The sequence below is a fragment of the Myotis yumanensis genome, unplaced genomic scaffold (assembly GCF_028538775.1).
Source record: "Myotis yumanensis isolate MYYU_CA2020_CCGP unplaced genomic scaffold, mMyoYum1.0.hap1 SCAF_3, whole genome shotgun sequence".
Taxonomy (NCBI): domain Eukaryota; kingdom Metazoa; phylum Chordata; class Mammalia; order Chiroptera; family Vespertilionidae; genus Myotis; species Myotis yumanensis.
In genome coordinates, this window is record NW_027223754.1 from 209,289,130 (window position 1) to 209,312,679 (window position 23,550).

At 44.8% G+C, this 23,550-nt stretch overlaps 1 protein-coding gene across 2 annotated transcripts in view; it reads left to right on the forward strand.

The window, feature by feature from the left end:
• GRAP2 (GRB2 related adaptor protein 2) overlaps window positions 1-23,550 on the forward strand; it is a 62,897-nt gene that overhangs the window by 22,078 nt on the left and 17,269 nt on the right. For both annotated transcript variants that reach the window (XM_070411168.1, XM_070411169.1), the window contains exon 2: window positions 20,479-20,570. In XM_070411168.1, the coding sequence (XP_070267269.1) occupies window positions 20,493-20,570 (78 nt within the window). In that variant the 5' untranslated portion in view covers window positions 20,479-20,492. The remainder of the gene's footprint in view (window positions 1-20,478; window positions 20,571-23,550) is intronic.

The following is a 23,550-nucleotide window of genomic DNA, read 5'->3' on the forward strand; positions in this document are numbered from 1 at the left end:
TACTAAGGTCTCCCTCCAAGGAGCTCCCACACTACTTGCACGGAGTTCTGTCTCTATGTCTCCATGATGTGTTATCCTCTGTTGATGGGCCTGCCTCCCATCCTTGAACTGTGAGCTCCTGGAGGGCAGGAACTGTGGCTCTGCATCATTGAACACCCCGTATCTAGCCCAGGGCCTGGCACACACTAGGCATTTAAAGGTCTGATGAATGAATGAATGGCATTTGCCTTCATGGTGCATTCATTCACTTAGTAAATACTTATTGACCAATTACTTATAATCAGCACCTCAGTAGTCACACTCACATGTCAAAATATACCAGTGCACTCAAGCTCCAAATTATGCATGCATCAATTATGCTTCTAGTGTTAGCATGCACACGCAGCAGGGACTGCGTGCATAACCACACATACCAGAGCTAGCAAACGCAGAAAACTGTGCCAGATGTCCCTGAAATTTACAAAGACCCAACAACCAAAAATGACAGTTAGCTCCATAAGCCCTCTACAAGAAAAAAATGCGAAAGAACAAAAGAACCTCGAGCAGAAGGAAGTGGCTATGCTTTTTGTGTGTGTTTTTTCTGTGCGTTTGAGCCAGGGGTGGGGGAGATTTATCAAAGCATTCTATGCTGGGCAGGTTCATGTAAGTCTGAGTTCCTCAAGGGTTGGCTTTAGAAGCTGTTAGGAAAATTCATTGCCATGCAGGAGTCAGGGGACTGGTTTTTATTCCGCTGGAAATTGTTAATGGGGACTGCATTAGCGGCCCCTTATTGCTTTGCCTGATAGAGAGACAGCAGGTTCACCCAAGCAATTCTGGAGCCCTGATCACTGCCAATTAGGGGAGCATTGTCTGGCTGACATAACCAAGTGAGTATAAATATATTTATTGTGATTAGAACGGGGAAGGGAGACAGCAGAGAGGTTGAAGCAGAAGCTGCCACCCCCTTGCCTGGCTCCGGCTTGTATCAAACTCAGCGTGTCTGTCACCGGGTGCTCAGTAAAAGGGGTCACAGCTTCTTAAGGTGGAAGGCACCGTGAGAATTTGGGACTAGCATTGTTTTGCCCAGAAGGGACCCCGTCTCTCCTCATTTTTCCTCCTCTCTTCTTCCCTTTTTGAAATAATTCAGCAAAAGCTGAATAGGGAAGAGAAACCAGATGCCATGTTGATCACATTTTAATTCCACCCTGTTGGCCATGCCGCCCCCACTTAGCTTACCTGCAATTCAAAGTCATCTCGGGAAATAATACTGTGACAGGACTTGCCCCCCTCTCTGCCTGCCTGGGTGTGTGAGTCTGTCTGGCATGGGTCTGTCTCATTGTGGACTTGTGGGACTTTCGTGGGAATATCTGTGATGTGTCTCAGAGCTGGGATTGAAAGACCCCGATAAAAATAGTCCCCTGCAGTGGACTAGATATGGAAGGAATTTTAACAGCTAAAAAAAAGGAGGGCAGTGTTTAAGTCCCATCTGGTGGCATTTTTGTCTGACTGGAGAGTGGGGTTTAAGCATCTGCACAGATTTCAAAATGCAGGCGGCATTTATTCATTCCCAGACAAATGGCCAAGTCACATGGTTATAGGAGTGGTCAACAACCGAATTTTAGCTCATGGCTGAATTCGAACTCCGGCCAATGCAGGGCCAGTCCATCAGACATGTGACTTTTCTTTTCTCACCCTTGACTATTGTATGTAGGGAGCAGCTCTAGGGTTAAGCCTCCGGCTGACCTGTGGCAGGGCCACAAACAAGTCCCAGCCTAGAGGGCAGAGCTGTCCTAGCATAATTAAGCCTGACCTTGTAGCCCTCCCTAATTCTTTCCTAAGTAGCTAATGGGCTGTGGGAGGTACAGCAAGTGTTGTCAAAACAAGAACATTTGTATACATGTTAATCTACCCTTGTTATAATCAGACTATAAAATAAAGGATCAGCTTGCAGGCTCGGTCTTTTGTGTCCTCATCCAGGCACAGGAGATCCACCGAGCCCCAGCAGTATTCTCTTGTCTGTCTTTTCTTCAATCCTTCACCGCCCCTCCTCAGGTTCACCTTTGGCCGTGCTGGTGCAGCACAATTGGCTAACAGCAGTTACAGAGCTGAGTTGATTTCAGCTACTTCCCTTAGCCCTCCTCGTGTGTGCTGCTCTGTTCCGCACTTGAGGGCTAGAGACACTTCCCACCGGCTATAGCAGAGTGAGGAACCCCCTCCCCTGGGTCCTGTTCCCTTCAGTTTGTCTTCACAACTGCAGATTGCTCTCAGGCTGTCTTCTTGAATATTTCAAAAATGATTTTATTTCTGGTGGCACAGATGTAATATGCAACCATATTAGGGAAGGTGTAGATACACAAAATAAATAAGGGGCCCATGTAGGAGAAATGTCATCTGTAGATATCACTTAGCCTAAAGACATCTGACCATCCTTATTCAGCCTGTTCCTGCTAAATGTTTCCTCCTTCAGCTGCTCAAAAATTGTGAGGCCAGACTCTTCTCACCTAGCTACCAGAAATGTGTGTTCCCTTTGCTTTTCAGATCATGATGGACAAAACACTTTTTTTTCCTGTCTTCTGCCTCTTGTGAGCAATATTGTTTTTGGGAACTAGAGCTCATTTATCTCCAAGGCAGAAAGAAAGTCATTCCATATTTATCCGTTAACAAATGACCACTTACAGTGAAAATACGGAGGAACTCTCGCACTCTGCGGCAAATGGGGTTATCCGTCTTCCTGAACCTTGGCTGATGGACAGCCTCTGTTCCCTTCAAGTTGGCTTAATTTTCTCTCGTTGGTTTTCATTGCTTTATAGCAAAGAGAATTCTTGGCTCTTTGTTTGATTCTGCTTTTGAGGAATGGGCCTGTCTCCTCGGGGTGGTTTGTTTTGTGAGCTGGTTGGATTAAACCCCTAACATTTATCGAGTAGCCTATTGTGTTGGGTGCTGTGGGTTCCTCTGAAGTCCTCCCTGCTTGAAAGGTGGATGAAGTCACTAATCTGAATGCTAACTCCCTTCTAATCCATTGTCTTTCTGCCATGTAAATGGGGACAGTGAAATCGCCATTGAACAAGAGACAGTGGGATGTCATAAACTGAGCTTGAATTCTGTAGTCAGCAAGACCTAGGTTGTACTGCCGTGCAATCTTGTGTCGCACATTCTTTGTTATAAATACTCGTGGGAACAACAGAACAGTCTGTTGTTCTTCTTTGCTCTTCTCCATAATGAGATAAAGCCAAACAGACGGTGAAGAGCCTGGTCTAACTACGTGGTACAAATTACAGATGACTCTAGGAAGGTATTTTTGGCCTGAACGTTTAGGTGGCATTCGTGTTGTATTTGATACATGTCACTTAGTTAAGAGGCTAAAACCTCTTGAACACACACAAAACTCTTGATCTGGTTGGACATTACATCTAGCAACATTTTGATTCTTTTTATTCAATGTACTTCTCACTAGGAAGTGGTAAAAGAGATGATAGCAGTCCAGTTAATAGTATTGTCCCAATGTCAGTTTCCTGGTTTGAAACTGTACTATGGTGATGTAAGATGTCACCATTAAAGACAGCAGCATAAAGGGTACAGGGGAACTCTCTGTACTATTTTTATTTCCTGTGGGTTTATTATTATTTCAAAATAAACATTTAATGAGAGAGAATACAATTGGGATTGCAATTAGGAAATGAGTGTTCATCTTGGTTTTAGTCCCTGCCTGGACAAATATTTACATTTTGTTTACCTCCTCCTCTCCTTTTCACATATAGACTTTGTGAGCAGTCAGATGTAGGAGCTCAGGCTCATTTTTCTATAGAAGAGAAGAAAGAAGTAGAATAAGCCAAGAGAACCACTGCCAACATCAGATTAGAAGTCCTACTTCCTGCCTCTCCCCACCCCCTTCACCTACACAAACTTACCTCCTTCCTTCCATTCAACGGTAGATGCCACACCTGCTCTACAAACGAAGTCCTTCACCTGCACAAGGCATCCATCCCTTCCTGCTGTTTCCAAAGGCTCAGTCCTTCTGTGTAATCTTCCCTTGTGAGTTCCTTCTGACCTGGGGTTTTAACAGCCACCTGTATGAGAATAGCTCCCAAATTTATTTGTCTACTTATATCTTTTTGCTGGGATCCACACCTACATACTCAACCCCTGACTAGGAATCTCTACCTAGTTGTATCACATTTCACACTCCTTCCAATTTATCTTTTCTTCCTATATTCCCTTATCTCTGAAAATGTTGCCATCTACCATATTGCTCATGGCAGACATGTAAGAGCCATTCCTAGACCCACACTGCCCAATATTGCAGCCTCTAGCCACATGTGCTATTAAGTACTTCAGATATGGTTAGTTTAAGTTGAAATGTGCAGTAAGTGTAAAATACACTCCAGAATTGGTTCAGAAAGAAGAGTGCAAAATAGTTTGATAATATTTTACACTGATTTCATGTTGAAATGACAATATTTTGGATATATTGGGTCAAATAAAATAAATTATTAAAAATAATTTCCTCTTACTTTTTAATATGCTACTAGAATTTTTTAAATTACCTGAGTGGTTTATACTGTATTTCTATTGGATAGTGCTGCTCTACACTTACCTGCCTTTTAGCCACTCCCAATTGGCCAAGAACTCACAGTGATTCTCTCAAGTCAAGACACGGGACAATATTAGTTAAGTGAACAGGCTGAATTTGAATCCTGGCTCCACATATTTTGATCCATATGAACCTGGGCATGTATTTAATAACTCTCTGAACCTCGGTTTCCTCATCTGTCAGATGCATATAAAATAGTTCTTACTCCTCAGGTTCTTGCAAGCATAAAATGAGATGATATGTGGAAAACACTTGCTATGGAGATAAAAGCATGTGCAAAGGCCCAAAGTCAAAAGAAAGAACATGGTCTCTCATTGTCATATTTCAGGCCTTCATCATTTCTAGCCAAGACTTACAATAGTCTTTCCATGTCCAGTTCACCCTGCCCTCCAGTCTCTCACACTGCCACCAGATTAAACATTTCATAATGCAAATATTATTAGTATTTTAGTTACTCCCTATCACCTTTTGGATAAAGTCCAAAGTCCTTGGTATGTATGCAAGGCCCTCCATGGCCTGCCCTCATCCGAATCACAGTCCCACCCCCTGCCAGTCCATGATGGCCACAGTGAACCAAATGGGCTCCCCAACTCCTATCTACACATACTGTTCTCTCTATCTGTGATGTACATGCCCTCTACTTGTCTATAAGACTGAGTTTATTCGTCACCTCATTTGGGAAGCTTCCCTGGTCCCTCCTGCACCTGTGCCCATCCCAGCATGGATTAGGAACCACTCCTTTGGGCTTCTCAACTACTTGAGGTTTGACTCCACCATCACACTGCTCTCACTTGTCGGTCGACTTGTCTGTCTTTCCTACAAGACTATGAACCAGCTGAGGCCCAGGATGGGTTCTCTAGTCCACTCTGGACCTCCATGCTGAGCACAGTGGTTGGCATAAAGTAGGGCCTAGTAAATGTTTGTTGAGTGAATGCATAAAGTATAAGGAGCATGAGAGCCCAGTGGCGTCAGGCAGCAGAAAATCTGAAGACTAGCCCAAGGAGAAATCGCTGCTTCTTGGCCATGCAGACAGTTGGGAGAGAGAGGAAAGAATCTGGACAAGGAGTCAGTAATGGAGGATTTGAAGTGAAAGACTATAAAGAAGAAAAGATCATGAAAAAAACAGAACCACATTTGGTATTGCTGGTGGTTTAGTAACTTCCTCTACATGGTTCCAGGAAGAGACGGGCTCTAGGAAGGCACAGATCATATAAAGAAAGGACAAGGTATCAGCAGCCAGTTTGAGGATTATTTGTCATCAGGAGTGGATGCATGGTGACACAAGTAAATGTCAACCTGGTGACTACGTGATGGGACTAATAATTTACTGGGGCTGCTGCCTAGGAATTTTTTACTGTGGTGCAAATGCCAAGCATGGAAAATTTTGACAATTTATAGATATGGGAAAGCAGATAGTGAATTGGAGAATAATGACGTGAAATGCCAGAATAATCACAAGAGGAATATCTGAATATGTAAGAGGGCTGAGAGGATTCCTGCTTTATCACAAGTTTGGATTACAAGAAAATCTATATATATAAAAGTCAAGCAACCAGAACGACAGAACGACCGGTTGCTATGACATGCACTGCAGCGGCCAACCGGCCTGATTGGAGCCCCAATTGGCCCCCTGCAACCTCCCACGGCCCCTCCCCCCACCAGCCCAGCCCCGATTGGACCCCACCCATGCACAAATTCATGCACCAGGCCTCTAGTTTACTAATAACAGAAATTTCCATATACAAGACCCACTTATCAAAACTTGTAGTGTTCCATAATACATACTGATAAAAGGATGCCTTTTGACCTACACAATATTAAAAAGAACAAGTAATATAAGAAAGGTAGAGAAAAAAAGTAGGACATTTTGAAGCTCATAGGATACACATAGAAAATATGTACTTCTGCGTGCAAGCCATAACCTTGACAACAACACCTTAAGGCTTCACTCCAAGACCTCAGGTCTCACTCCACAGGTTCGCCCACTTCCCAATTTTCATGTAAGAGATCTTGTGGGAGAGGCATGTGTGAGTTGAAGGGGCACAGGGGAAATCAAGATGAGACGATGGAAAATTGAGATGATTCCTTGCCATGGTTCTTGACACTGAAATTTCCATGGGGAAGGTGAAATTTTGAGTTATACTAGGAAACTATTTGTTGTTCATCTGAATTCAATTTGAACTGGGCATTCTGTATTTTGTCTAGCAGCCCTCCCTGGTGAGGTATGCACTTTCTCCTTCATGCCTCCCGAGAGCCACAGACAGCATGTCTCAGTCGTTAGCTGTTGGTGCATAAAGTAGCCGTAGCTAACAACTATTGAGTGCCCACTATGTGCCAGGCGCCATACTAAGTGGTTTAGATGGATATTCTTCACAAGAACACTATGGGGCAGTCATTACTATTATTTCTGTTTTAAAGGTAAGGAAACAGGCTCAGAGAATTAAATAACTTGCTCAGAGTCCCCCACATAGCTAGTGGTAGAGCCAGGATTTGAACGCTGGGCAGCCTGACTCCAAAATCACAGGTGTTTTCCCACCTCACTTGACATGGCACAGCACTAAGCCAGGGGTAGATACACTGAGTCCCCCAGAAGAATAAAAGAACTCGAGCACAGGGTGCAATGGGCAGGCTCTGTGGAAGGCCTTGAAGGAGCAGTTAAATTAGACCAGGCGCCTTTGTTTAAGTTAGAAAAGTGTGCCCCTAACTTTAGACAGAAGCAGTCCCATACCAGAACTCACAGCTTGACTAGAAGAGCACCAGATGGCCCTGCCCGGTGTTGTTCAGTGTTTAGAGCATCACCCCCACACCAAAGGTTCAAGTCCCAGTCAAGGGCATGGTTAATCTCCAGCTCCAGTTAGGGTGCATGCAGAAGGCAACCGGTCGATGTGTTTCTTTCACATCAATGTTTCTCTCTCTCTCTGTCTGTCTCTCTTTCTCCCCCTTCTCCCTCCCTTCCACTCTCACTAAAAATCAATGGAAAACCTCGAGTAAGGATTAGAAGAAGAGCACCAGATGGACTTTAACCCACTGCAGGCTCAGCCAGGGGCCCTTGTCCAGCGAACATGCACGACTGTACATGGCAGCCTGAGTTAGATGACGAAGAAAAACCAGAGCAGAGGCGAAGATGCAGATGGGGAGCTTAGAGAATAATGAGAAACCATTTTCTAAAGCGCACTGTACGGGGCATGTGGTTTCTGAGCTCAATTTAGAGACAGGATCGGGGAGATTGCTTAAGGCCTGAAATGATAGTGGATCAAATGGGGACATGACTCCAAGGTGTACGTCAGAAAGCTTCAACACACAGGGGTTGAAGAAAGGCAGGAGAAATGGGTGGAGGGAGAATGAGACATGGTACGTAAGGTGACAGCAGCCTATTAAAAGACATTAAAAGAAAACTCAATAGCTTGGAAAAGAGGACAAGGAGTAGGGAACAGAAAACTCAAAAGAGGGAAAATGAGTGAGAAGATTAATTTCTTCCACTTAGCATTTTCCCACGTGCGGCCCTAAAGGGAGAGTTGACCCTGTTCTCGTTTGTTTTCTTCTCCTAAAGGGTAGACTGGCATATAAGGAAAGGGCCACAGACGCAGCACGGTGGCTTTAGCAAGGCATCTGGTTACATTGTTCATGATACCCTAGAGAATACAGTGCAGAGAGGCAGGCCGAATGGTAACTACTTGATCTGGTGGGTTTGGAGTTGATACTCAAAGAATGTTGATTCATAGGTTAATGACAACCTGGAGGAGATGAGTCTTTAGGGAAGAAGCTGAGTTCCGAGATAACTGATTTACTTATGATCACGCAGCTGAGGAAGAAAGGAGTCAGGATTCAAACCCAGCTCTGTGTGACTCCAAAGCTCGTGTTCTATTTATTATGGAATAAAGACCAAAAAGACATTCATTATGTTTGCTTATGAAAAAAGAGTTGGAAGGGATAACCAGAGGATAGGAATACAAATCCATGCCCAAAAGAATTGTGACTGATGGAAGAAACTGCCCACGGGGGAGGGCAAAAACAAGGTGAATGGCAAACAGATTAAATGTGAGCTCACATTGTGGTTCCCAAAAATCCCCTGCAGAATTAGAGAGGCCTGGCCTGACTCCGCTTCACGGTGGGCAACACTTGGGGTTTTGTCATAATGGTTGTTGTTGAACTCCCTGACAACCAACAGTGTAACACATCATTAAAGATCGGTGCAGCCCTGGCCAGCGTGCTCAGTGGTTAGAGCATCAGCCTGCGCACTGGAGGGTCAAGGGTTCAACTCTCGGTCAAGGGCACATATGTGGGTTGCAGGTCCGATCTCTGGCCCCAGTTGGGGCATGTATGGGAGGCAACCAATAGATGTGTCTCTATCATATCGATGTTTCTCTCTCTTTTTCTTCCCTTTTCTCCCCCTCCCTCTCTCTCTAAAAATCAATGGAAAAAATATCCTCACTACTCGGGCAAGGATTTTATATATATATCTGCTGTACAGATAAAGTAATTAAATAGTCCCTTTCTACTCAGTCCAGCTCAGACCACACCTTGAACACTGGGTTCAATTCCAGGTAACACATTCTGAGAAGAACATTGAAAAACTGTGATGTGACCTGGAGAGCAAGGAGGCTGAGCCTTGTCACAGGGAGGCCCCTGGGGACGTTTCAGCTTATCGATACGAAATCGGGGCTTGTGAACATCATCGTCATATATTAAGTGTCTTTGTTTCTTAGGGCAGAATTCAGATGGAAGATTATAGTGAGACATTTCGGTTCGCCATAACAACTCCTGCCCCTTCCACCCCTCCCTGTGCCCATACTCTGACATCTCAATAAATTAGGGAAGGACGGGACAAACTTTCGGGGTCACTTCCAACTTTGAGAACCTAAGATTTAGGGCCCTACTTGATCAAAACTGCCAATTAAAAAGAAACAGAACGACTTGAAACAAGACAAATACAGGTGTTCGTCAGTTTAAGCAAACTCAGATTAAGACCTACATTTCCACTTGATGGAAGTAATTTGCACTATCATTCCTCTTATTGACAGCTCTTTAGTATCTTTATGGGGTGACTTAATATGTAAAAATGTAATTATCGCCAACTTTTCAGCATAGATATATCAAATTAAGCAAGGTGAGCTGTTAACACAAGTTAATGTCCGCTTTGGCGAGTTTTATGACCAGCGAACTGAAAAAAAATGACCCACGTTCCCATAATAAATGGGGCTTGGGAACGCAAGTAAAAGTGACAAGAAGATTAAAGTAGCTGTGGTCGTGCAGTCATCAACTCTACCCTTTCGAGCTTTGCCCAAACAGGAATTAAGGCAGCGCAGACGGTGAGGGAAGGGGAGAGGACGCCGGGCGTATTTGCAACGTTTGTGAGTGATATTACAGCCCTGGTGACAACAGAGCTAGACCATGGAGGCTTTCAAATGTATGACAAATGAGCCGTGCTTTCCAAGCCCAAATCAATAAAAACAAACATGAAGTGAACAGAAGGGATGGAAGGAAAAGAGAACATAAAGGCACCGTAATATCCTGGTGATACATTTGAGGGGAAATCGTGATGTGAATAGAAAATAGGAAGTGAAAAAAAATAAATGAAGGCTGGAGATTTTCAAAATGGTCTCTGTCTGTCTCCTTGCCCTCCACTCACATCCACCACCGCCCCTCCCACCCTTCCTATAGGGCTCATTAGATCGGGCCTCATTCCGGATGGATATTTGTAATGCTTCATTCACGTTGGGGTTTTGACAGCAGGATTCATGGTGTCATCGCTTTAGGAAACAATAAGGCTAAAACAAGGAAATGGCAAGTGACGTATCTCAGTTTCCCAACAGAGTAGGGCTCGGAGAAACCTCTCCAGCAGGCTCGGTGGCTCTTTCTGTTTCATTTTGTTGTTGTGTTGGATTGATGTTCTCTTATGGTGTCAATTAAATAAGAAAAGTGGAGGGGATTTAAAAACAAAAGCATTTTGCCAAAACCGGTTTGGCTCAGTGGATAGAGCGTCGGCCTGCGGACTGAAGGGTCCCGGGTTCGATTCCGGTCAGGGGCATGTGCCTTGGTTGCGGGCACATCCCCAGTGGGAGATGTGCGGGAGGCAGCTGGTCGATGTTTCTCTCTCATCGATGTTTCTGACTCTCTATCTCTCTCCCTTCCTCTCTGTAAAAAATCAATAAAAAATATATTTAAAAAAAAAAGCATTTTAGATACACTTTTTTTTTCTTATTAGATTCATGCTAAGTGAGTAATGTTTCGAGGAGAAAGAAAAAGAACTTGAAAAATGCAGAATGTATTATGGGGACATTTAATGGTGGGAAAGATTAGAAAATGAGAGAGAAAACTGAACAGAAAGGAACAGAAGGAGCAGTCGCTTGTAAGTTTATTAACGGAGGTTGTTTCCGTTTCTGCAATTGCCTTAAAGCACATGATTGCCTGGGCCGGGGTCAGTCACGTATATTGCAATCTTTGCCTCTTTGACCAAGGAGTGATGGCTTGAATTCTGTGGGTGTGTGAGAATTGTTGCCACCAATTGCTTGGCTGAAGGACAGGACCAGGAAGGGTCGGGGACCCTAAGGTAGTTAGTAATTATCCTGAACTAGTGCAAGATGGGCACCATGTTGCTAGGACTGGCAGAGGCACGCGGTGAAGCAGGGAGCACGGCCTGAGGAGCCAGCAGGCAGGTACTCTCATCTCTCGCCTCAGTTTCTCAGCTATAAAATGTGAATGGTAGGAACAGTAATAATCCATGTTGCAAAGGGAGACCTTTGTGAAGCCCCTGGCACCTGATGGACCATATCAATGACTGGGACGGGTAGGGTCTGCAGGAGGCGCCTTGGTAGTCTGAGCTGGTTGTTCTGTGAGGCGTGGTTGGGTGCTCTCCCCGCGTGGCTGCCCCGGGGCTTCCTGTTTAAAGGTAGCTACGCGGTGACTGAGCTCTGGCCCCACAGCAAGGTTTAGAAGCCAAATCAGTTTTCTGTTTCTCAGCCTTCCATTTCTCCACTTCCCTTCTGTCAATGCCATCCTTTCTCTCCACTCGCTGGATTGTCTTGATTACAAGAGTGTTGTACCCTCCTATGATGTTGCAGCCAGGGCTCCGTGGTGAGGAGAGAGAGGCTAGCATGAGCCAGGGGTGTGAGGAATAACGGGGACTTGAAAAGCTGAAAAGGAGGACTGTATATGCTTAGTGGGTAAACACTTTTTATAAACGGTTTTGAAATTGTTTTCTCTGCAAGAAAGGGTGGTAGGTAGCAGAGATGCTTTAGAGAAAGACACTAAAGTATCAAACACCAAGGGAGAGCCAAGCATTCTCCATCCTCCTCCTACAGTGCCGTGGGGTGAGGGTTATGATCTGGATTCCTGATGAGGAAACTGAGGCCTGGAGACGATGTTTCCCCAGCTACCAATGAGATCTGAGATTGGAAGCAGGTCTCTCTGACGTCCGGGTCCCAGGGACCTGCACAGTTGCCGGCAGCCTCGCCTTGCAGAGAGACCTTGCCAACTTAAGAGAAGGATGGAATGTGCTCGAGTTTGGTAGAACATGTACATTACACTTAAAGACAAAGATCTTTTTCTAACAAAAAGTTTGAGGACAAATAACATTTGAACTTAGAAAAAGTTACGTTTTATAAGCCAGACTGATATTGATTAAAAAAGAATGAGGTGATACATAATCAGAGAAAAAATATAATATTGTATGTCAACTGTGCTTTAACAAAAAATAATTTTAAAAATACATCAGAAAAAGGAAGAGCAAATGACCCTTCATCTGGGCATCACTCAACTTACAAGGCTGCTCCCCAGGGGAGAATCTCCTGATTTGTCCCTCTCCTCTTCTATTTCCTCGTCACTATCCTGTTCCCCCTACCACCACCACCACCACCACCACACACACACACACACACACACACCAAAAATGAAAACCTTAAGCAGGAAAAGAGGAGCTAATTTAAAAAGAGGGCAGCATCCTTGAGACCAGTGGGATCTCCCTAATCCACAGTGACAAACAGGGACCTGCAGAACAGCAATTTGATTAAATAAGGATACACAGGATTTAGAGGGCTCTCCAGTTGTGCAAAGCGTGTCTCTAAGTCCTTGAAATATTTTTATTTGGCTTCCAAGCCTAGAAACCAAGTGCCTTCTAGCTGAAGAGATGGTTCCTATTGGAAAAATTGGAAGAAATCTCAAGACAAGGCCAAAGGGTGGGACTGAAACCCTAAGAGGTTGGCAGAGGGTCTGCAGGAGGCGAATTGGTAGACAGAGTCAGGTCGGGGTGTGTGAAGCCAGCCTCACCGAGGAGGCCAGAGGATGTGTTATGTGGGGAACACACGTACACAGAAAGATGGGGAACGCCCTGGAGGCTTCTTTCATAAGCCACTCTTTGTGGCCTCCACGACTGGCATCAGCAGATCAGCCGTGAGGAACTGCTTGCTGTTCTCCGACAGGCTTTGGAGGGCTCCTCTAGTTCCATGGGTTCACCCCGCTTGTCATGCAAGGGGACTTACGCTTTCCTGGGGCTTTGGAGGGGAACTAAGGAGTCGCCAGGGGACGAGGAAAGTAAGAATGCCCTGTGTGCATAAAAGCATATAAAGTGGAGGCTCTCTGAGAGTACATGAAATCTCAGCCAACCAACCAGAAACGGTGTGGCGGGGTATGTTTTGCTTGTCTTGACTCACTCTGGTTGCTATGAAATCAAAATGCTTAGATCCCATGGAGAGAGCATCTGTGGAAACAGGCCAGGTCCTCCTGAGAAGGCCATTTGTGCCCCGGGGATCCTGAGCCCCAAAGAAATGGTCTTGCCTCTGACTTGGGAGGTCCAGATAAGCACAGGAACTGCTGGTTGGAAATGGTTTAGAGCAGAGGCCCCGAAGGTCACTCCCAAGTTCATGGCTACCTGCAAGCTGGGTTGCCGCTGCATGATTCAGCTCCCACCTCACCCTCTGCACCTGCCCCAGGAGCTGAGTCTCCAGACAACCCAATAGGAGGGTCTTACTAGAATAGGATTTGAGGGTCTCTATTTTAGAGGATGAGTTAGAGATAATTCAAGAGAAAGCACAGTAAAAAATGTATATGTATATGTAAGCCTTGTTAGACATTCAGGGAGAAGGTTAACATTTCCAACTTGGCCCGCTGATTAAGAGGTCTCCTGTAAGCAGGGACTCTGCTGGGTTAGAAGAGAGCGAAACTGTTGTCAGATGAGAACACAAACTGAGAAAAGGCCAGCCCTCCATCTCTTGGCTATCCTCAGCCTTTTGCTTCTCTTCTTTTCACTTTCTTTTCCGGAACAAATTTGTTTGGGTCTGGAGAAGACTATTAAAGCAGCAGCTGACAGGTGAACTATAGGTAGTTGTTCCTCCTATGCTTATGAATTTTCAAGGTTAATGATTTATGTTGAAACCTACTAGATGCTTTTGTTTTTTTACCTGAATCCTACAGGTGTGACTGGAGCCTTTCTGCCTCAGTTTATCACCTTTTACTGGACATTGGACAGAGGAACAGAGCCCTGAAATAAACTAAGAGGGGTTTCAACACAAACCATTTGTCAAAAGCAGGAGTGAGGAACCAGTCACTTTGAGATGAACAGGGACCACCTTTTCAGGAAGCTCAGAGGGAATTTAAGCATCAGGAAACGTAGGAGCAGATGGCTTCGAATTCTTTTCCATCTAAGCAATTCTGCATTTTATGGGTTTTAGACTCTGAAGTGTTAAAATTTATATGCCTTCAAATGCATAAGGGACAATGAGCATAATTGGGAAACCTGGCTAGATACAGGGACTCACATACAAAGAAAAGTTACAAGATGGAATCGTCGGTTTGGGGTGCACCATTGCCCTCTATTGGATTAAATAAATCAGACCTGTAGTGTGGGTGTATGTTTCATTATCTCTGGCTGCGTTTGCTGAGAAGTCAGGGCACCTTTGAGTGGGAAATTAATTTATCTTTGTAAATAGGTCTTATCTGCTGTCCCTTCCCCTAGGAAATCAATGACAGTTGTAACTCTGATGGCAGATGATTTATCATGTTCTTATTGACTCAGCAAACATTTATTAAGTGCCTACTAAGCACTGGCTAGGTATTGTGGGGAATCTAAGAATAAATAATAGCAGTAGCTACTATTAGCATTTGTTGGATACCTACTATGTGCCAAGGTCTTTATACACATAAACACACAACACACAACCCCATGAAGTAAGTGTTACTCCTGTCTTGTGGATGAAGAAACAGGGCACTTGGAAAGTAAATGGTACATCCAAGATTCAAATCCAGGCCCATCATCTCCTAAGCCTACACTTTGTCCACTAATCTACAGCCTTTCTCCTCAAGTTTACAAATGATTAGGAGAGACCGGAGACGGATATAAATGTTTATGCTGTGGATTGGCAAACTGTTGCTAAGAAGCCAAATCAACCCATCACGTAATTTTGAGAAGAAGCTGAGATGGTTTTTACATTTTTAAATGGTTGTGGAAAAATCAGAAGAGCAATCATACTTTGTGGCATATGTAAAAGTATATTTGAATTTGAGCATTCATAGATACAATTTTATTGGAATCCACCTTCGCCCATTCCCTCACTCTTCTCCCGGCTGCCTTCTGGGCTGCAACAGCACAGTGGAGTGGTTGTGGTAGAGACCGTATGGCCACAAAGCCAAAAATATCTACTCTCTGGCCCTTACAGAAATGGTTTGCCGACTCCCCGTCTATACTCCAAAGTGAAAAGCTATATATCAATAGGAGAGGTTTTTTAAAAGCGTTTTGAGAATTAAGAAGAGGGAAAACAAATATTGATTTAACCCAGGGTGTGAGGTGCCTCAAGGGTTATACAGGTGTGCTCAGTTTTAAGACTCCGTGCAGGAACATCCAGACTTTAAAAGAGGTAAATTAAAGGGTAGTGATTTGCATAACAAATTTTCCTTTTCACTTTGTAAAAGGATTCACCACGGGGGTTCTTTTATGGAATGAGCTTCCATATGTATGCTAATATGGTTCATTTATGAATACCCTATTCATAATAACTTTTCAAGAACAGAGCTATTGTGTACAGTGAGGCCTCGCTACAGTTTTCCTGGCGGGGTAAGGTTTCCTATTTCTGGAAAGTCATTGAGCTGACCCATCAGTTCCCGAGGGCAGCAAATGCTCTGTCTCCAGGCGGGGCTTTGCCTAACAAATAGAAAGCTGTGGCTTCCAAGTGTCTGCCTTAGCTGAAGTTCAGTGGCTGGTACAACTTTACACTTTTAGCCAAGCTCCTCTTCATAGCTACAGCCCCAAACCTAAAACGTTAACTCCTCACTGTTCTGTGTTAACTCCTCACTATTCTATCACTTTATTTGATGCACAAGATAAATTCATAAAAATTATCTTTGTTGCTAATGTCCTGACAAAATGCTACAAGCAATACAGTTGATCCTTGAACAACACGAGTTTGAACTGTGTCAGTTTACTTATATGTGGGTGGTTTTGTTTTTGTTTTTTAGTACATGTCTGTACAATTTTTGACCTGAGGTGAGGAGTCCCGGGAAGTGGAGGGCCTACTGTATACACTGATCTAGGATACTTGAGCAACCTCAGATTTGGCATCTGTGGAGATCCTGGAACCAATCCCCCATGGACACTGAGGGACAGCTAAACTTTCAGGAAGTCAAAAGCTATAGGCAGACTTTCGACTGGGGGGTCAGCACCCCAAACCCCATGTTGTTTAAGAGTCTTATAAAGAGCAGTGTTTCTCCCTCTTTTTCCCCCCAAAGCATTATCTTAACTGAATGACAGTATAAATTGGGGCAAGTCATATGATCTTCAAATTAGAACTCTCCCCAGAAAAATAGCAAGTGTGGTCACTGATTCAATTGAGGACCCGGCTCCCTCTTTCGATGGATCCTGAGCCTGAATCTTCAAACAGCTTCTGGTGTTACGCAATTGCTCTTTTTAAGAGATGCATAAAACAGAAACCTTGACTATTCATAGCCATCTTAGGAGGAGCTGAAATCTTTTAAGAAGTTTCTTACCATTTTGATGGTAACCATGTGTTTCTGAACACATCCACTTATTCTGGCTTTCAGTTAAGGGTTTTCTTTTCAATAAACATGTAGATTTACCTTAAATCAGTTTGGTACATGATACAGATTGGTTTTACAGCTTTTAATGAACTGAACTAGAAATTTCTAAGCACAGCAGTGCACAGAGGTCACAGTGCAACAAATATCTTAAGGTAAAATAAGGTCTTTTGATAGAACTACATCTGCGTGAACAAATCAGATAAAAAATTTGAAACGGTTTCTATATGCCTTCTGGATTGAAAAAAAAATTATTAATGGCTCCAAATACTAAATTGCTGTAGGACGGAGGGGGAAAGGCTGAGAGTTTTGTTGCAAGAGCTCTTCTTGCAAAATCTAACTAATTTCATATCACATGACTTTGTTGTTAGAGCAGTATTCGAATTTACAGAAGAGGAATGCTTCATCAGCTGCATTTCACCAAAATTGCTATATGTGTTGACATTATGTGTGACAAGGTATTCATATGTAGGTAAACGACATCAATTCGGATGGCTGTCTTACAGCACTGTCTCGTGGCTTTTGTTTCCATTCTCTGTGGTGACTCTATTTTAGAAGTAGAGAAGCATTCCTGGTATTTAGTCTGAATATTTTTTCAGGTTCTTTGGTGGTGAAAGAAGCTTGAAGGGAAATGCAAGGGCAGAGAAAATCGTGCCTGGGGAGTCCTGTGCGGTGCTGCCCTGCGGTGAGGCGGATCTGTGTCGGGCCGCTAATGGCTATTCCCTGCCATTAGTAAAGGAGGAGTGAGGCCCCTGCGGAGGGCTGGTGAGAAGCAGAGATCGCAGTAGGGACAGGAGCCCTGGGCTCTGAGGTAGGATTAGGGGGAGGCTGCTGGAGGTGGCTTGCCTGCCCCTGGAAACTGTCACTTCTCATTCACACACTCTGGCAGATAGCATTTCAGCCATTTCTAAAGCTGATCACTGGCAGGAAAAAGCACATTTAATCCATCTGGAGGTTCTCTGAAGGGGTGGCTCTGTCCTCTCCCTGTGAGGTCAGTAGCACTGTTACTGCAGACAACATGGAGAAGGCATTGCACTCTCGAATTCTAATTCTAGAAACAGCTTCTCTTCCCCCTCATTTTTCTCTCTCTCTCTCTCTCTCTCTCTCTCTCTCTTTCCTCTTTTCTATCTCAAACGTGTTGCTACCATGTTTTATCATATATTCATATATATAGTTTCCCAGATGCAGTGGTAGTGGGTACAGATTATAAAACAAACAGATACCTATTGAATAAACTACATTAGTTCAGTTTTATTTTTCCCTGGTGGCAATCTTAAACTTTCCCAAATTAAATTAAAACGAATGGCTATAGAGGAATGAGATATAAATTTTGACGCATTCCTATGATCAAACAGGAGACCGGCCTCCAGGGGTGGCACATGTACCATCCTCTGCTATTTGGGAGGCAGAGAATGGTAAAATCAAGGGAAGAATTTGCAAAGCCCTGTGATTTGAACAAAAACAAAGCTTACCTCACTTCCCCCCCCCGCCCCCCAACAGCTTCCTCCTCCGAACAGCAGCTGAAAGATTTCATTTCACAAATGGAAATGGGATGCAAACAAATTTTTTCAAAGCGATTTCATGAAGAGTGGGCCTATTTAATTGGGTTTTCTGAGCCAGGATTAATATTATAAGCAGGGGAGCTATGTGATGTGGCTGTGTCGTTGAAAGCCAGCCACCTGCCTCGTGGGGGAAGGAGAAAAGTGCCCCTATTCAGAGGCAGTTCTGCTTCCGCCTCAGCCCTCTCTCTGAAGTGACTGACAGCCAGCCTGGGCCTAGGCCTGATCGGAGTTACATGCAATGGAGGACAGATCTTCCCAAGCTCAAGGTCACATCTAGAGCAAGCCTTGAATATTCTTTTCATCTCTAATTTATGTGACTTTCTAATATGTTTAGCATTTGCACTCCCCTTGTCTCCATCCTGCTCATTAAGGTAAATTTGCATGGAAATGGGATCTTGGTTTTCAGGACCATTCACCTGACACTTGATCTCCTGAAGTGACCAGTGTTCACCGTTGATACCATGAGGGTGACCCTCAGACACCACATCTTAATGTGGTGCCAACTAGAGGCAAGGCCTTAATTAGGGGAAGCTTTGGATGTTAAAGTAATGGAGTGAATCAAATCATCAAAGGCATTTAGTATTCACTAAGGAGGGCAGAATAGGCCTTCCCATTGAGTGGGTCATCCTAGGTCACAAAAATTTTAATTTGCCTTCGATGGACAGATCTTGAAGAAAGTGTACAAAAAGTATACTTTTTTCTTGTTCTTTCAAAATCATTTTGATGTGTGATAGAGCTCAGGCAGCAGTGACGTTTTACTTTGGCTCTTGAAATATTTTTCACTTAATATCTTTCTTTGGGGTTGGTAATACTCATCTCTCAAATTACCTTTGGACGACCAAGCAAATGTGGAAAACCAAAGAGATGAACCCCTTGCTATCACCACTACACAGGTCTCCTCTGTCACTAGGAGGGGTCAGTATTTTAACTAAATTCAGAAGTAGTTGGTTCTAATCCCCTCATCTCGCTGGCCGCTGCACCCTCCCACCCATGGCGGCCTTTCTTCCTTATTTACCCAAATCCTGTCACTTAGGCAGAAATTCCCACTGAGGGGACAATTTACTGGTCCCAATTTACTGATCACTGAAAGTCAATTAAGTTTGAGTGTTACTAACCTAAAGGGTTTCGGACTTGGGCAAATTTTGCAAAACATAAAAACCAACGAGCAGCTTTCAAGACTGTGTCCAGACAGTAAGCCATCTTAGCAGAGGACCAAAGGATTTGAGGGTCACGGAGAATAAACATCAAATTTCAATGAGAAAGTTCTAGAAGATGGGAGAGATGAGAAGAAAACTTGTGCTGCTGTTAGCCAGCCTACCTTTGCTGAGGATAAATTCATCCCATCAGATTATTTTGAAACAAAAATGCTACTTAGCTTTACCTTCTATAACATTTTGCATCTATTTATTTAATTTAATTTCACCCTATTACTAGTTGGATATTATGACCCCCATTTTACAGACGAGGAAACTGAGACTCCAAGAGGTTAGTTGCTTGCAGCTGTTCACCAACAAATCAGGTCTCAGCTCTCTATTACATCCCCACTGCCTCCCAGAACAAAAAAACAAAACACACAAAAAAAAACACCTCTATTTCATTTGTAGGCTGACCTATTTATCTCTACACAGGTCTCATCTGTTAGTAGGAGAGGTCAATATTTTAACTCAATTCAGAAGTATTAAAATGAAAACTTTCCAAATGTACTTGGCTTACACAATATTAATAACATAAATTAGGAAGCTGACTAATCGAGTCTCCCAACTCTAAAACCAGAAAGCTTTCTACTCTCAAACGTGCAGAAGGACCGGAAGGTCCCCAGTGGCCAGCACTGTCTAATTCTCTTAAATGATTCAGATGTAAAAGATGCAATGGCATCTGTCTAATTAACACCACCCGGTTAAATATAGCTGCCAAGGGGCAGCCACGGACCAGACTGTGTTTAAAGAACAGTCTTTCTGGCCCCTCAGGCCTCAAGTTAGAGATGATAGCAAGTCTCCTTCCCTATCAGCTGGAAATGGAGATGCCCCAGAAATGGTGACAGGCCGGGCCAGGCAAAGGGAGATGAAAAGAGAGTCCGTCTCTGGCTTTCATTTCCTGCTCCTGGCATCTGGGGATTCAGACAGTGATGCCAGGAAGCAGGCCCTAAAGGCTCCAGCAAGACTCTTCTCAAAAACAAGAGTCTTCACAGTACGCCTGCGCCAGGCTCTCCAGCCTGAGACAGTGGACCACTCGCCTACCAACTGCTCAGACTGCCACACAGCACCATCTGCGCCGCTGCCCTTCTCCCGGCGGAACGGCACAATGACCACGTTCTTTCTCTTCCAGCTTCTCCTTACAACATGGAAGCCATCGCCAAGTTTGATTTCACCGCCTCGGGCGAGGACGAGCTGAGCTTTCACACCGGAGATACTCTGAAGGTAGGTGATGTGAGGCCCAGGGACCCCCTGGGGAGTTTAGGTTACTCTTGTCTGGTCATTGACTTAAAACAACAACACATGCCTTTGTTTCTAAAGAATTACACACAGCTCCTTTCCAAAAGAGAAGTTCACCTCAATCAAAAGGGTTCCTTCTGAGCACCTGTATGCCAGCTACCAGCCCAGGGGATGGAAGTGCGGTTGGCATAAGACATCATCCTTGTCCTGAGATGCTCGTGGTCTCTGGGGGGTGGGGAACAATCCATCCAAAGGGCTGTTGTAGATGCTCTTATCCAAGAGCTCGGGCAGCACAGGTGAGGGAGCAAGTGGTCCCACGTGAAAGGTGGGTTTGTGGGCAGTGTGGCAACATCAGTTGTTAGGATGTAACGAAGGTGAGTTGGGCTTTTTGCTAAAGCTCGGAAATGAGCAAGCCCATGTGGGATTCTGTGCTCACTGTGAGATTCAGCAGCGCTGGGACTACAGGACGAGGGTGTGGGTAGAAACAAGACTCAGCAAAGGCCATGCACACCCAGCCTGCACTTGACTTGTAGTGGCCACTTGCTAAGCTGAAGAGGCCTTGGACCTCTTCCAACTTTCATGCCTCACACTGGCAGGCTCTGCATCTTAGCCCCTGTTTTGTGCAGAAGAGTAAAAGTGGCCTTCAAGAGGCCACTGGGGAGTCTGTGAGGCCAATATCCCCTGCCTGGCCTCGGCGCCTCGGATATCCTGATCCCTGGCTCCCAGCAGCACTGAGGCCACCATTGTCTCACCACTAAGAATTATGCTTGTTATAGAAAGAAACGTGTCAGTACGTGAGAGGTGACTCAGAAAGTGTCTGTGGAGCACAAACCAGGTAGGATGACTTGGTTTGGAACTTGAACACCCCCAGTATTTGTCCCTCTAACTGTTCTCCCCTTGCAAGATCTAGTAAGGTGGTTGCAAAAAAATGTGCCTTCGATGTTAGAGCTTTTCAAGGTCAAAATGTCCTTTGGCTGCTGACTCGGAAAAGGTGACCTTCAATTCTTTGGGATCTTATCAAGGTCACAGAAGGGTCTGCCGCCTGGTGAGCAATCTCTCCCTTACCTATGGGTATTGTGAACATATGGCTCATCTCTCATTGCAAATAGAACCTAATGTCTTGTTTAAATTTTCCCTATTCCCCAGAAAAGTTCAAAGGAAAAAACAAAACAAAAAACTTCCCTCAACTCCATTTCTCAATCCAGCTTCCAATTTCCTGCCTCTCTTTTTCTCCCAATGCTGGTGCCTCTACTCCCTCCCTTCCCATTCATTCCACAGGAACCCTGGAATCTGACTTTCACCCCCAACACTCCCTTAAAATCCACCAGCGATGTCCTTACGTAGAATATAATGACCCTACTACAATGCCTGTAGAGTGTGACACTGCTAACTCCCTCTCCCAGGTCTGAATGGAGTTCTCTCTGACTTGCTAGCACTGTCCTCTGCTCTGAATACTTTTCTTCGTGATGTGTCTCAAGCAATCCCCTTGCTAGAGAGGAGCCGATGCAGTCAAAAGGAGCATGGACTTTGGACACAGATAAGTCTGAGTTTGAATCCCAGCTTACTAGCTGTGCGGCCTGGGCCAGTCTCTTGCCCCCTGAGCCTCAGTGTCTTCATCTGTAAGTGAAGGCTGTATCTGTTTTGCAGGGTTGTGGAACGGATTAGAGATAATGGTCCCATCCCCAAGCGGATGCTCAATAAGTGGCCACCGTATTATTAGTATTACTCATTCCTGCTGCCTCTGCCTGTTCAGAATGTGGCCACAGCCCCCTGACTGACCCATCACCTCCTGTATCTTCCTCCTTCAATCATTCTCTATACTAGTCCCGGAGGGATCTTTCTGGAAGACAGATCAGATCACGTCACTTCCTTATTCAGAAGCATTCAGTGGTCCCCCATTACCAATTGGTTGAAATCTAAGCCGTCTGGCCCCAGCTTCCTCATGCTCACGTGCATGAATACATACACACACACACACACACACACACACACACACACACACATCTCTGCCCCCAGGTCACTCTGCAGTATACACACCACCCTTTCTCAGGCTCTCCCCATCCTCCAGATGCCCTTCTCCCACACACACATATTTGACCACCTCTGCCCCAGAACCCTCACCGATCCTCCCGCTCCCTACTGCCCTGGGAAAATTAAGGCCTTCCTCTTCAGCGATTCCCAAGCATTTCACAGGCACTTTATTCAAGGCATTTATGATCCTGGCTCATATGACAGTTATTTATGGGCAGGCCGAGCGTCCATGCTCTGAGGTGCCTGTACATCCACCTCGGGTTGCTGTCCTTACCCCATGGGATCCTGATTGCCATTTGTGTGTTGGCCACAGGACAAAGCTCTGTGAGGGCGGGGGCTGGGTCTGCCTCAGTGTCTAGAACAGCAGAAAGGTGACCCTCCCTAATAGGTGGTAAATGAATGAATGGTTGACCCCTCCACGGCTCTGTGAGCTCACTGAGAGCAGAGCCATGCCGTCTTTGCATCTTCCCAGCATCTAGTACAAATCACGACCCCAAACAGGTGCTCTGTACACATTTCTTGAATTGCTAGATTGCATTTCTGCGTGCTCGTGTGGAACTCCATCAGAAGGCCAAACTCCTCTTTCTTTTCAAACTCCATCCATTGCAGCTGTGCAGTGAAGAGAAAAGCCATGAGGGGCTTTCTGGCCGAGCTTCACAGAATGTCTGCCTCATGGGGGTTAGTGGCCCTGCCTGTGGGTCCCTCTGCATATGTGGCAACACCTGTCCCTTCCCCCCAGAGCTGAGTAACAAGCTGGGAGCCTCACCATTGTTTTCAAAGCCATCTCTGGACTGACTCTGCAACTCACTCCCGGGATGCTCTTTTGTGTTTGGCCTTTAGAGCTCAATAAAAGGCTAAACAGACTTTTTCATTAGAAGGTACAAAAAATGTCTGCCCAGCTGGCCACCAACCCACCCCCTCCAGCCTGTGAGTC